The 15,148-nt window shown below is 40.7% G+C and overlaps 1 protein-coding gene across 3 annotated transcripts in view; it reads right to left on the minus strand.

The window, feature by feature from the left end:
* The window catches only part of dbnlb (drebrin-like b), a 72,208-nt gene that overhangs the window by 29,775 nt on the left and 27,285 nt on the right, over positions 1–15,148 (minus strand). Inside the window, exons 9-11 of one of the 3 annotated variants that reach the window (XM_076270668.1) lie at positions 7,913–8,003; positions 6,644–6,760; positions 3,450–3,515 (exon numbers count right to left, since the gene is read on the minus strand). In XM_076270668.1, the coding sequence (XP_076126783.1) occupies positions 3,450–3,515; positions 6,644–6,760; positions 7,913–8,003 (274 nt within the window). The remainder of the gene's footprint in view (positions 1–3,449; positions 3,516–6,643; positions 6,761–7,912; positions 8,004–15,148) is intronic. The other 2 variants (XM_076270670.1, XM_076270669.1) reach the window with 2 other exon arrangements.

Raw genomic sequence — 15,148 nt, forward strand, 5'->3', positions numbered from 1 at the left:
GTGAGGAAGCAATTTTGTATTGTAGGCATAACTAACATGCAATAACGCCACCAACAACAACCAAAACTAGGCTAATCATTGTCAAAATGTAAATTAAATGTAACATTATTGTGCATCAAATTAAAATTTTCTCTTTTGCAAACGTAGGCATAGTAACAGAATAATGTAATAATGTTACAAAGATACTACATCAATCCGTATGTTTCATTAGGCTACTAGGCTATTTGTTTTGCCTTATTCTTGATTCATTTAGGCTAGGCCTTTTTATTCAGGGGCCGTATTCACAAAGAATTTTAAGGCTAAAAGTAGCTCCTAACTGGCGAATTTAGGAGCCACTCCTAAAAATAATGGGCGTATCACTCCTAACTTTAGGACTCCTAATTTTTTTCACAAAAAAGTAATTCACGAAGTATTTTAGACCTAAAAGTAGCACCTAAAAGTCTGGGACAGCTTAAAAGAATTCGAGAGGACTCCTAACTCACTAAGACCTATTCATAAACAGCTTTTTGTGGCATTTTACGCTGCGATGTTTTGAAATGCGCTATGTGGCAACATGAGCTTCCAATCGCGAGGGAACAATTTTGCATTCATAAAAGGAATGCAATAACGCCACCAACAACAACCAAAATGTTAACATGTAAATTAAATGTAACATTTCATTGTGAATCAAATTAAAATGTTCTCTTTGCAAACGTAGCCTAGGCATATGGTGACAGATTAATTTAATAATGTTGCAAAGGTACTGCATCAATCCATAGGCCTATGTTTCATTAGGCTACTAGGCTATTTGTTTTGCCTTACTCTTTATTCATTTAGGCTAGGCCTTTTTATTCAGTTATTAATCATCTTCCGTCCTTCTCACTACTTGTGTAGCGCACGCATTCTCCGGCCTGTCACCTGTCACTCATCATCGGAAGGGAGGTGTTTGGAATCATTCCCGCGTTACAATCGTCAGCCAATCAAGGTGGTCACTTCAGTCAAGCTCGTGCATGAGTAATGACGTCATCTATAGCAACGAAGACTCACTCCTAGTTTAGGAGTTGTCTGAAAGGCTTTGTGAATAACTTTTAAGAGAACTCCAAGCTAAAATCTTTTAGTGCGATTTAGGAGTAGCCTACTCCTAGTGGTAAGATAAAAGCCTTTCTGAATAGCCTACGGCCCCAGTTATTCATCATCTTCCGTTCTTGTGTAGCGCACGCAGGGCTTAATTTGAGCCGGAACACGCCGGAACATGTTCCGGCACCTCCGACGTTGGATCCGGAAAGTTTTTTTATTGGATCCGTCAACTCTTACGTCAATATAAAAAATAAATCGCCTAAAAAAATAAAATAAATAAATTACTGTTTGTGTAGTGTTCAATGTTAATATCTTTCTTATTAGTCTTTAGAAATAGGGGAAAGACCAAACAGGATACAACAAGCTAATCGAGGATTAGAAAGTGCTTTATCCACAATATTGGCCACAGGAGGGTGACGCGCTGTTCGGGGAGAGAGAAGTTGAGATGCTCTGCCAGCAGTTTTGCATCGATAGCCGCGCATTATAATGGATAATTGCTGTTTTTTTATTTAAATTTTTTACATTTTACACCCATGAAGTGCAGTGTTGCAAGTTCTGAAGTTAATAAACATTGCCCTGGTGTACACACCGCGTTGTTTAGTTTTTTTTAGTCAGAGCTATGTACGCAGGTTTTTTTGTTGTTGGTCCGTAACCTCAAATCCCCGTTTTGAGTCGCCGGATCCACCCCCCCTATGCGCTCCGGCACCTCCCACTTTACAAATTAAGCACTGAGCGCACGCATTCTAAGACCTGTCACCTGTCACTCATTATCGTAAGGGAGGTGTTTGGAATCAAGCCCGCGTTACAATCATCAGCCAATCAAGGTGGTCACGCTTGCCCATTTACACAAATGAATGGTCGAATATTACTGATGATCATTGTTATTTAAGAACATGCAGTGTGCGTAGGGCACCAAAAACATCTTGCTCGTAAAAAAGCATCATACCGCACATTGTGGCGGGTCTGTTATTTACTGTAGGCTGCCCAAACCACAGGGCAAGCCTGCATTCGAGGCCTTCTGTTGAAGAATTTTATATAAAGCCTGCGCTAACAGTAATCCGCCTGCCCCTGATAGGCCTACCACAGCTGTGGATATGTGTGGAATGTTCAAGTAATAACACAATCCAATGTGTGTCTCAATTGTCCCCCGCTGACCACCTCACACATTTCTCTAGATTTTGCAACGAATTTACATAACACAATGCCATAAAATATGCCAGTTTTAGGACACAGAATAATGTTTGTAATGATACCAGTTAGGCCTACGTTTAACAGTAGCCTAACAAGTGTAATGAGCTATTCATTGTCGAAGGTGCATGGTCAAGTGAAATTCTTACTTCGGAAAACAAACATTTGCCGATATCATCGCCGATCATCAGAATATTGCTCTGGACTGTAGGTAACTTGTTAAGCCAGTGGTTCTCAAACTTTTATTTAATTCCCCACTTTGATCAAGGGGCATGACTGATGATAGTGGAGATAACGTGTTATCCCGAGGCCTTTGCCAGTCAGCATCTCCGACGGTAGTCTACCCTATTAAAAATATAAGTTTTCGATGTCCCAAACGGAGAGACATAGGCTACTTTATTGTTTTTAACAATCTCTATGCTACTCACAAAAATGTAGGCATGGGGACATGATGAAGTAGGCTATCCAACTGTCGTGTGTTAAATTATTGTGATTACGAGCCAGTGGTTTTCAAACATGCGTGACTCGGACATCTAACTAAATGCAACAGGCTCATATCGTCCTCGCATTCGCAAAATGAGGACCAGTGTTTTGTCAAATTGCAAATAGCTATTCGTTTTAACGAATTTTTATGATAGTATGCTTTTTGTATAGGCTACTATCTTAATCTTGGAATATCGGGAGGGAAGTGGCGCGTCTGCAGTCAGCCAAATATGAATGTAATTCTGCGGCATAAAGCAGATGTATTTGTTTATTGTACAGAAAAATAAAAATGACATGTCAAGCAGTCAATTGACTACATTGCAGTCAAGAAGTAGGCCAAATTAAGACACTGTTTTGATTTGCGTAGTTGCATTGCCCCCAACACTGACAATAACATAGCAGATTTCGATTTTCGCTACCACCGTGTAGTCAAGCCTTAAGCCATACCCAAGTAGCCTTAATCGAGGTAATGTTTAATTATGCATGATTTATTTTGTTATTGAATTCGTAGGCTGGGATTCCTCTCGGTAACAATTATGTTTGGTAGCCTCCTGCTTTTTCAGAGGGGGCGGCAGTCAGGCTACTGACAGAGCGATGTACAGTAGCAGAGCGACGCACAGTGGCTGAAAGTGGTACTAAAGCTTCACGCAGCTTCACGCCTCGTAATGCGCGACTGAAGTGGCCATTTGAAAGCGATGCCCACTGTAAGTCTGTGATCCTACCTTCACTTTCTGTCTTGAGGGTGACAACCTTACTTTCGTGGTTGGGTTCATCTTTCACATTCAGCTCTAAATACATGCATAAACAAAAAAGACAACAAAAGAATGTAAGCTGAACAAAAAGGAAACATTCGTACATTACCATAGGTATATTTTAGCATAATTAAGTTATTTAACACAGTGGTTCTCATACTGTATGAGACGCAGACCCCCTCTAGTGGTACTCAGGGAGTACTTGGGATTTTATTTTATAAAGAAGAAATAATCACTTTGATTAAATTCAAAATATACTGTATATAATATAGTAGAAAACCACACAATCACTGAAGTTAGTGAAGGCTAGTTAAAACTGTTTGGAGCATTAGCAAGTGGTTGACAAGCTAAGTTGTGATGGCAAAGGAAGCATGATGGATGTTGCCATCAAGGCTCTAAACAGGAAGTATTAAAAAGAGAAGTGCGGTGAATATGTCGAGCAGCAGAGCAGTTGGCAACAATGGCACAAGTGCTAGTGGCGACTTAAGCACCTTCTGTGTTAACTACATAGTTAAATTTAAAGCCGGTCATAATGGTGGTACTCATTGTTTTTTCTGAGGTGGTACTCATTGTAAAAAGTTTGAGAACCACTGATTTAACACATACATAAAGGGGATAGGAGAAGGAAAGCAAATAGAAGAAGGAGAAACATATGAAGAGATAAAGACATAAAACAGATAAGGGAAATGGAAAGGTGTAGCGAAGCTAGAGAGCAGTGACCCCACCTGGCCTCGACTTGGTCTCCGGGGTATTAAACCTGCAGCTTGACCGCAATGCCAAAGAGCCAGGCTCGTTGGTATGGCAATCAGAAGGCATACTCAAATATAGTGAAGGCACTCCATCACACTACCCTCTCCTTCGGGAAATGTGCCCATGCGCTTCACGCACAATGACATTCCTCACGCAACCACCAGCCGTACTTCTCCCATCCCAGGGTGCCCCACACACACACACACACACGTGCTTAATCCATCACTGGGGTCCTTCATGCAGGGGTTAACCTTTGTTTGCTGATGGGACGCAATTATATTTTGTGACGTATAGTAGGCATGTAAGCTCCGTATGAAGAGTTCCAAAACGCTAGATCTCCATTTTTAGAAACATTTAAAAGTCAAACGTTTTTTGTAACCCCTACAGGTCAATAGCCATTACAGACAGGTAACAATTCACGAGAAAAAATGGTTTCTGGCAGCATGACTACCTTAAACTTCCTTTTTGTGTTTGTATTATTTGTCGAGATGAGACTGTAGACAATATATATATATATATATATTGTGGACTATTGTGAATATTGTGACATTGCTGCACCCTTTGGAGAAGATGCGAGAACAAACCATTGACAAGGTATAATTACTATGGGCTGTATTTTGGGTCACCAGCGCATGGCGTAAAGTCCGTTATTCACCCGCGCAAAGTTGAATTCGGTATTTTGCACGTTTATTTTTTAAGCATTGCGCCCAGGGGTGTGGCAATTAACAACCTAGGGAGGGGACTAGCGCATTGTCTAAAAATCGCTATCATACACCACCTAAACCTGGTCAGAAGTCAATGGCGAGTTGTTCATATGCTATTTTAAGAGCGCATGTCAAGTCATATTGGTAGGTGCACGCACCATCCTTCTATCATTCATGAACGCACACCAGCGCACGTCCATGCAAAACATTACAAATTGCACGATTACAATGGGAAACATAATTAGAACAAAGATATTACAAAATACTGTACATCTCATGATGAGTAGTTATTCACCATCATTTGCAAATTGGTAATGACGGTTAAAAGTGATTAGGGGAGAGGCGAGAGACACGTATGGAGCACAGCTGAAGACGCACTGTCACGAGATATAAGCAACTCCTCTGCAGGATAAATGTTGTTTTATTCAGTCATTTGAGCAATATTAGGGTAAGTGTTGCTTTTTCCAGCCTATGTTTTCGGTGGTAACCCATTGTCAGTCAATAGTGAAAGTAACTGCATATAACTGTCTTGTCGTTGACTGACTCCTTGGTGAAGTTAGTTTCACTTTGCCAATGAGTTCAAATAGACGAGTGCAAATGCGTGAAGGCTATGCTAGGTTTTAGTAAAGCATGGTTTAAGAATGACTATTCTATACGGTCTCGCAAGCAGCCTCCTTCAAATGCGTCTTTGAATGCCAAAATACCGATGCATTTATTTGACATATCGCGCGTTGCGCCATTGAAGGGAATGACAGATGTCTGACAGATTGGTTTAAAATGATGTTACGCCCCAAACACACCCATATGACTGATTAAAAGACCTACGCCATGCGCTCCACTTTTGATAGCGAAACCCCTCCCAATGTGAACTGGACATCCTACTAAATTTGAAGACTTTTGACGAGTGACGATGCACTTTAGAATGTCATGATAGGGCCCTAATTGTGTTTTTTTTAGCTATTTACTATCCTTAGATAAGATTAGTAGATTACTTAGAAGTATTTAATGGTCACTGAAAAACATATTGTAAATTCGTCATATACCATTTACGTAACTAGTTATTACGTTTTTTGTAGCCATCAGATAGCACCGGTAGATTGCTTACAAACAGTTTATACGTTTTAAGCTGATGGTCCAGCTCTATGTCCACTCTCGATCACTGTAATCCTCTAATGAGCATCTGCTGTGTCAACCATACACAGTCAAAACTGTTCTCTATTTTAAACACTATTTTACTCTAATTTCTGTCTTGCAAACATTGCTACATTAAAGAAGCACAATCATTCTATTTCCTTTCTTCCCCTGCCGAGTGCAGTCCTGAGATCCCCAATTGTTCCATAAACATCATAGCTTCTGAACCAAAAAGAAAGCGTACATAGTACTATGCAAATATAGAAACATTAAGCCCCTCGGGTTGCGGATAACAAGTTATTTTGATCATGAGGTCACATGCTGAATGGTCCCCACTGGCATTCATTGACCCAAACATTACTCACTAGAATTTCACACACACATTTCCATTACAAATGCATGAAAACACAACATGTTATTTTTTAACTTTAAGTGGTACCTGGTATATCAGAACCAGAAGTACAGAAGTACTTTACCAATTCATTAGGCAGCGTTGGAAAGGGTCTGACCATATTCATGGGTAAGTGTGAATGCACTGAAGTTGTGAAGAGAGAACAGAGAGACAAACACACTGTGTACCTGTGTCAGGTACAGATGTGACAGATGTGGCAGGCATCAGGATTGGTTGGCGAAAGGATGATGGTGGCCTATCTGGCTCACATTGCAGCTTAGATAGAAAAGGGCTTTGCAATCGCCCTGAAGCATAGAGACAGAATGGGACAGATGTTCATAAAAGGTAGCAGCAAGCACAGAGGTTGCAGACAACAACACTGACTAAGGCTATGTCTACATTATTGTGGATTCCTTTGAATCAGACAGACCTTCTTTACGCATCGCTGTCGAATACTCGATTGTATTCAAGCTCCTGAAACGTAAAGATTAGAATCTGCTGTCGACCCTGTATTCATTTGAAGACACAGGCTTTGCGAATTAGTGTGGACAATTGATAGTGTGACGATTGTTTCCTTCCCCGATTCATTGTGCTCTTATCACCTGAAAATGGCCATGTGCTCCTTCTGTAGAAGTAAAGAAATTCTCCACGACAGTCTTTTGAACTCCAATAGTGGTGAATGGAAATGGATTTATATGCAACTTAGTTCAAAGACTCTGTATACTATTATAACTGTATATTTGACAAATAAATGTAGATCGTTTGTTCACTTACCACTTGCTCGCTAACGTAAACTATTATGTATTGTATGTATTGCTATTATGTGGTGACTATTTCGTCCACCATATCCATAGTTGTTGACTGTACATTTGTCATAATTTTGGATTCGGTCTTACTGTGGACGTAGATCAAATTCGATAATGGAATCCATTACAAAACGGAATTCGCAATAATGTAGGCGTAGCCTAAACAAATCATTTTAAGGCCTTAGGACAGACAGTGTAGAAAAGACAGAGAGGACAGATGACAATTATTTATTGCATGCAGGTAAGATGAAGAAATAGAATGTAGTTGGACTGTATGCGAGTAAGTATTCCTTTGCTGTTACTGTACATATTAAGTTTGATACCATGACACATTTAACAACTTCATTCCATAAAAATGTATTTACAGTATGTGACATCCTACATGGCTTCTTAACACGAGGTTACTTAACAACTTGTAAATGTTTACAAATAGCAGGTACTTCCATACTTCCATACTTCCTGATCAAATATATTAATTCATAGACTTACAGTATGCTGGCTTTTTGAGATGCCATGGTTACATGACCACCCCTTTTCAAATATGTTAATTCTATCAGCCTGAATGCATTGGAAGTATTAGAATACTGCAGCGGTCAGTATACTCTTTTTTATAACTGCAGTTGCATTGAACAGGAGTGAATGCTGAATTACCTGGCTGTGGACAAGATGCAGTGGTGTCAACATTACCAGGAGTGATGCCCCTCTCCCTCTGTTTGAACATCTCTCTGGTGTTGCTGATGCACTATAATATAATAATTTAGATACATTTTTATAACAACAATATGGCCAGGCACAAGTAACAACAATAGATTCATCAGGTTCCCAGAATTTTTATGAAATGTGGCCAGGTAAAATTTTTCAGGTCGATGAGTGCTTGAGATTAGGGATGGACATTCGATAAAATTTTCTTAGTCGATCGTCGGGAGAATTAACGATTGACTATCGATTAATCATTTAATATTTTTATATTAAAATTCATTATTTATTTCACTTTTTATAAATTCAAAATGCAATGGAAATACATAAATACATTGTGTTTTTCCTCGATGAGATCTTTATTACAAGAAGAACAATTTGTGGCAGTTAAACTGGACATTTGGGAGTCCTCGTCACGAAATCAAAATTCCACTGGAGCTCCAAGCGGATTTGTACACGCAGCCTTACAACACTGTTTACAGCTCTTCGAGTGACTGTACAATGTACACTTATGTGGTGGGTGCTTGCATTTCTTTAGGAATCCGCCGTCTTGAGACTGAGAGCAGGATGCACCACCAGAGACATTAACCAGGGTCGGATGCACGTTAAGTGGTAGCCTAGTCTACATCATTTGAGTCGTGGCCATATTGTAGGCTACTTATACACGGCATCACAGTGTTTGCAGTGAACTAAGTCGTTATTTTTTTAAATCAAAATGGTCGCACGCCACACTTTGCCATGACCTCTTCATGATTAGGCCTACTTTTGAAATCAAAACGGAAACTTGCAGGTAACTGACTATGGCGTCAAATATTGCCCCCGGTTGGTAAAATGTTTAATTGCTGCCATACAGTGAAATTCATTTCATTGCTTCAAGACTCATACTACACAACGCAACCTGCATTAGTTTAATCGATAACAAATTAACGTGATCTGCGAAATTCTTAATAATCAATTATCGATCGTCGATTAATCATACCCATTCCAACTTGAGATATCACCATACACTCTATCAGCCATCCAAGGATAACGCAGAGTCCTAGAAAATGTCAATGACAATTTCCATTAAAAAGAGCTTTTAGACTAGGACTAGGTAATCCATGACCATATGTGAAAATGTGTGCCTGGTACACAATACAGTATGAAAATTTAACATGACGATTATTTTGGTTGTCGGTATTATCGCAGTATTTTTCAAAATCAGGACAGGGAAGAGAGTGACAGGAAGCAAGTGGGAGAGAGATGGGGTGACTTGAACCCTGGTTCCTGTGGGTATGTGGACCCGAATGTGGTATGGGCGCTGTAGCCAGTTGCTCCAAAAATGAGAACAAAAACAATAGGATTCCCACAGCTCTCTGCTTGGACCCCTAACAATAAGTTGCATTTATATAGCACCTTTCTCAAACGCAAGGTCACTTAAAGTGTAACTTGAGCGAAAATTGACCCCAGGGTCTTTTTCTGCATTAAAACACATCCAATAAGCCATAGAGTCAGTATTTTTCATTGATCAACCACTACAGAGCTTACTCCGGTATACACTACAGTAACCTGACAATATCCAGATGAATTTCGCTCCGCCTAGCTCCACTCATCCATCTGGAACCGATCCATTGAAGTGTTGCTTCAGAAGGCTGGGCCTAATCAAAAAATGCTTGCATATGATTGAATAAGCCACTTGTCCGTCATCTATTGACGTGCTACTTCAACCACTCACATCGAAGCCAACCCGTGACACTGATAACAGTCTCACAGTCGCTTCTACGCTATGTCACATCTATGAAACTCCCGCCCTGCATCCTGATTGGCTGAACCATAAAGTTGGTTGCAGAAATCACTCTCAATGGAAGAGGTCCCAGATGGATGTGAGTGAAGCTAGGCGGAGCTAAGCGGAACGACATTCATCTGGCTATTTAGGCTAGTGACAATGGCCCCAATTTTTTTAGATACCCCTACCGGAGGTAGAACTAAACCCAACAATGTTTTTCCTCATCTCTAAGGTCTCCCATATATGAAATGGATTCTTAGCTAAAAATATTTTACTGCTAAGATTGTTAAATTAACAGATATTGTTATACACCCCAAAACCAAAAAAGAACTAAAATATAGCCTGTCCGTATTGGAGTTAAGGCATGTAAATTAGTGCAGATCAATCACACAAGCTCTGAGACCTTTGAAACTTGGCATGTTTATAGTCAGGAAGTTGCTTTACCTACTAGAAAAGACTGGATGTGAATATCTTAATGTATGGAATGAGTAGAGACATGTAAACATACACCTAAAATAAGCGGACATGCAAAAAATTAATATCTATGCAGAATGTTTTCATTTACTTTGTGGCTGCTTTGCCAGGGATTATCATAGAAACACATATGATGGCTTGTTGGAAAGGTGGGGTTGTACTGAATCCAACAATACCAAATATATAAATATAGTATGACGAATTAGGGTGTTTGATGTATGAGGTGTCCAAAATGAAAGAAAACGGAAAACTGGCAAAATACAGTCTCAAGTCCAAATCACATTATCAGTGGTGAGAAGAATGTTGACAAATTCATTGTTACTGCAAGGTAAGTTACATAAGGTAAGTGCTGCTCTATATTTACATTTAATAATGATACATTTCATATGTCCCAGTATTAAACAATTCATATGAAACACAGATCCAATTGAATCAGGTTAACATTGGGATGGAACACCTTTATTAAAATATTTATATTCACTTGAATTTTGTTTTGGTCAAGTCATTACTGAATAATGGAAAATAATATTGTTAGCTTTTGTCTGTCCAGACCAGCAGTGGACAGTAGAGCCTACACTGCTTACTTCACCCCTAAGTAGCTAAACAGTTAGTTGTAGAAACTACTTTCCCTAGCTAAGAAAGTACTTAGCCCTCTGACCAATGTTGCATGTGTAATTCAACTTTATTTGCATTTCAATGAAAATTCTGAAATGTATAACATTTTTCCTTTTCACTAGTCTTTTGAATTATGGAGAATGTCTTACAGGCATTGGATTTTGAAAAGGGCAAGAAAAAAGATCCCTATGTCCAAAACCCCACAGTAGAAGGCCTCCAACGCATACTTACCCTTGCTCAGCAGAGAGAGAGATGGTGATGTCCATAAAACTCTGGCTCCATATACAGATGATATTTCCTCCAATATCAAAGTTTCATACCATGTATCATGTAGAGCGAACTACTGCAGTAAGACAAAAATCAGTGAGCAGCAGCAAGTTGCAAATGTTGAGAGTGAGAGCACATCTGCACCAAGAAGGCTGAGTAAGGCTGAAACAACATCATTTCAAATATGGAGAGATTGTTTCATTTGTGGGAAGGCCAGCTCTAAACCAGAACCTCTGACAGCAATTTCAACTGGAACAGGCGCAAGTACCAGAGACAAGGTCCTTCGGGCAGCTTCTGAAAGGCTTGATGAAGATAAAAAGGGAGATCCAAGGTCTAACAAGAGCCAAGGAGCAGGACCGGAGCACTCAACCTACAGCAACAATCACATAGTGAAATTTGCTGACGACACAACTCTGGTGGGTCTCATCACCAAGGGCGACGAGACTCAATACAGGTTGGAGGTCGACCATCTGACCACGTGGTGCAGGGACAACAGCCTCCTGCTGAACGTCAGCAAGACCAAAGAGATTGTTGTTGACTTCCGGAGAGGTCACACCCAACACCTGCCACTGACCATCGACGGTGCTGTGGTGGAGAGAGCGAGCAGCACCAAATTCCTGGGGGTGCACATCAGTGAAGACCTCTCCTGGACCACCAACACTGCATCACTGGCGAAGAGAGCTCAGCGCCGCCTGTACTTCCTGCGGAAACTCAGGCGAGCAAGTGCTCCACCAGCCATCATGACCACATTCTACCGAGGCACCATTGAGAGCATCCTCTCCAGCTGTATCGCTGTGTGGGGCGGAAGCTGCACTGAATACAACAGGAAAGCCCTGCAGCGCATAGTGAACACAGCTGGAAGGATTATTGGTGCTTCACTCCCCTCCCTGAAGGACATTTACACCACCCACCTCACCCGCAAGGCGACCAAAATTGTGAGTGATGCAAGTCACCCCGCTCACAATCTGTTTGATCTACTGCCCTCTGGGAAGAGGTACAGAAGCCTGCGCTCCCGCACTACCAGACTCACCAACAGCTTCATACACCAAGCTGTTAGGATGCTAAACTCTCTCCCTCCTCTCCCCCCTCCACCCTCAGCTACATAACATCCTGGACATTGGACCCACAATGGCCGCCTGCACCACTCCACTTGCACACTTGTACACTTTGCAACTTGTTGTTGTTGTCCTGAAAACACAACACTTCTGCTGCTCTTACATAACTTGCACCACTATGCCACTTTATTTCTTACTTAGGTCAAACAGAACTACCTCAGCCTTTTATTGGCCTGACTTTGCACTAGTATTTTATTTTATTTTATTGACTGTCTATGCACAATTTCAACCAAATTTTGCTGCTCTTATTTTTTCATTATATGTGCCCTCTTATTTACTTACTTTTTTGTTTACTTGAATGTTATGTTTGTCTGTGGACTTAAATTGGTAAAATATGTCTTGTCTCCACCGTGGGATAGTGAGAAACGTAATTTCGATCTCTTTGTATGTCTGGAACATGTGAAGAAATTGACAATAAAGCTGACTCTGACTTTGACTTTGACTTTGACTTTGACTCAATGCTTAAAGTGATTTTTATTAGTGCAAACTGACTAACGTTCCGACGCCCATGCGTATTCTTCAGAGTCAAAACCAAAGATGATGAACCAAAGAGGATGAAGATGTACATCTTTGAATTCTTTCATGCCCAGATCTCTTTGCATATGATACCAAATACCATAAAATGCCTTGCACACTACATATCTAAATTAAATATAGCAGAAGCCATAGAAAAGAATACAAAAAGCAGACCAATGTCTATAACAAAGCCTTTATTAAGCTCACTGAAGACATTGATAAAACAGTATTGTCCAAAGGTATGAAAGTGAGGACTCTCAACTCGTTCACTGATAGCTATGAGAACATACTAAAGACCATTGCTGAGCAAGAAGGTGTGTCAACACAAGAAATATAGATCAAGGACAGTGGTGTCTACATCCCAACTGTTCTCACTTGAGACGCTGAACATGGAATTGTTAATGCAGCCATCAACAACTTTTACCAAAATGAAGACACCCTGGATGGGAAGCATACAACTCATGTTATGGCGTCGTTGTGTTCCGAAGAGGCCAAGTCTCCACAGCAGATAAATGCCTATAGCACAGGTTCCACAGAGGTCCCTCACCACCTTAAACATGTTTGATATGAATGGAGATAAACTTTACAGGTACATTTTGTCCATTCTTTTGTCCATTCTTCACATCCAGGGTGTCTTCATTTTGGTCAAAGTTGCTGATGGCTGCATCAAAAATTCCATGTTCAGCAACTCCAGTGAGGCCAGTTGGGATGTAGACACCACTCTCTGTCCTTGATATCTGGTCTGCTGCAACAGATGTCAGAAGTGCCTGACTTCTGTATAGGAAACACAGTGCCCCATTGCACTGAGCTCATTGATGACTGGCTTACTACCAAACTCATGATGTATCAAAATGGAAGGTCCCAGTGCGATTGGCGTATGGATGTGACAGCTCTGTTCAATGAGATGATGACAAATTGCGATAACACACAGATTCTCCTTTGAAGCTGGGTCATCATCACATGTTTGGTAATCTCTGTGGGCATGTTAATCAACACACCAGTTCACAAGTCATACAGGATGTTGGGTACATATTGGCTGCATTGGAAACATAATAGACAGTCACTGCTGACATATTACTCACTGTCATACTCTACCTGATCCATGCTTTCCCTCAATATGTCTGCCGCCCTGTGTAATATTTGGATTTTATGTCTGTGAGTTTAGCAGCTTCCCTCAGTGCACAATATGGTCATACTATCTGAGCAGATCAGATCTGACAGTCTTGGACGTGGAACAAATGCAAGCCTGTCTTTGTGCTGTATCACCTTTTCCTTTAGTTTCCAGGATCTATATTTATTGTGTTGAACTATGGACACACCTTCTTGCTCACCAATGGTCTTTAGTATGTTGTCATAGCTATCAGTCGAAGAATTGAGTCCTCACTTTCATATCTTTGGACAATACTGTTTTATCAATGTCTTCAGTGAGCTTAATAAAGGCCTTGTTATAGACATTGGTCTGCTTTTTTGATTCTTTTCTATGGCTGCTGTTATATTTCGTTTAGATATGTAGTGTGCAAGGACATTTTATGGTATTTGGCATCATATGCAAAGAGATCTGGGCATGAAAGAATTTGAAGATGTACATCTTCATCAAGCCTTTCAGAAGCTGCCCGAAGGACCTCGTCTCTGGTACTGGGGACAGCCGTGGCCTACTGGTTAGGGGTTCGGGCATGTAACCGAAGAGTTACCGGTTCGATCCCCGACCCAGAAGGAAAAAAAGGAAAAAAGGTGGGGGAAGTGGTTGAGCACTGCTCTTCCATGCCCACATCCATGGTGCCCTTGAGCAAGGCACCTAACCCCTCACTGCTCCCCGAGCGCCGCTGTAATAAAGCATCTCACTGCTCCGGGTTAGTGTGTGCTTCACCTCATTGTGTTCACTGTGTGCTCTGTGTGTTCACTAATTCACGGATGGGATAAATGCAGAGACCAAATTCCTTGTATACGCAAGTACTTGGCCTATACCTGTACCAGTCGAAATGGCTGTCAGAGGTTCTGATCTAGCATTCCCACAAATGAAACAATCTCTTCGTATTTGAAATTATGTTGTATCAACCCTACTCAGGCTTCTTGGTGCAGATGTGCTCTCACTCTCAACATTTGCAACTTGCTGCTGCTCACTGATATTTGTCTTACTGCAGTAGTTCACTCTACATGATATGAAACTTTGATTTTGGAGGAAATATCATCTGTATATGGAGCCAGAGTTTTATGGACATCACCATCTCTCTCTCTGCTGAGTAAGGGTAAGTATGCGTTGGAGGCCTTCTACTGTTGGGTTTTGGACATAGGGATCTTTTTTCTTGCCCTTTTCAAAATGTTTTCCACAAATGATACAAAGCTTTGGATCCAATGCCTGTAAAACATTCTCCATAATTCAAAAGACTAGTGAAAAGGAAAAATGATATACATTTCAGAATTTTCATTGAAATGCAAATA

The sequence above is a fragment of the Alosa pseudoharengus genome, unplaced genomic scaffold (assembly GCF_046254945.1).
Source record: "Alosa pseudoharengus isolate Yale_2024_CS ecotype anadromous, Long Island Sound unplaced genomic scaffold, YU_APseudo_1.1 YU_APseudo_1.1_scf_6, whole genome shotgun sequence".
In the NCBI taxonomy this organism is placed as follows: Eukaryota; Metazoa; Chordata; class Actinopteri; order Clupeiformes; family Clupeidae; genus Alosa; species Alosa pseudoharengus.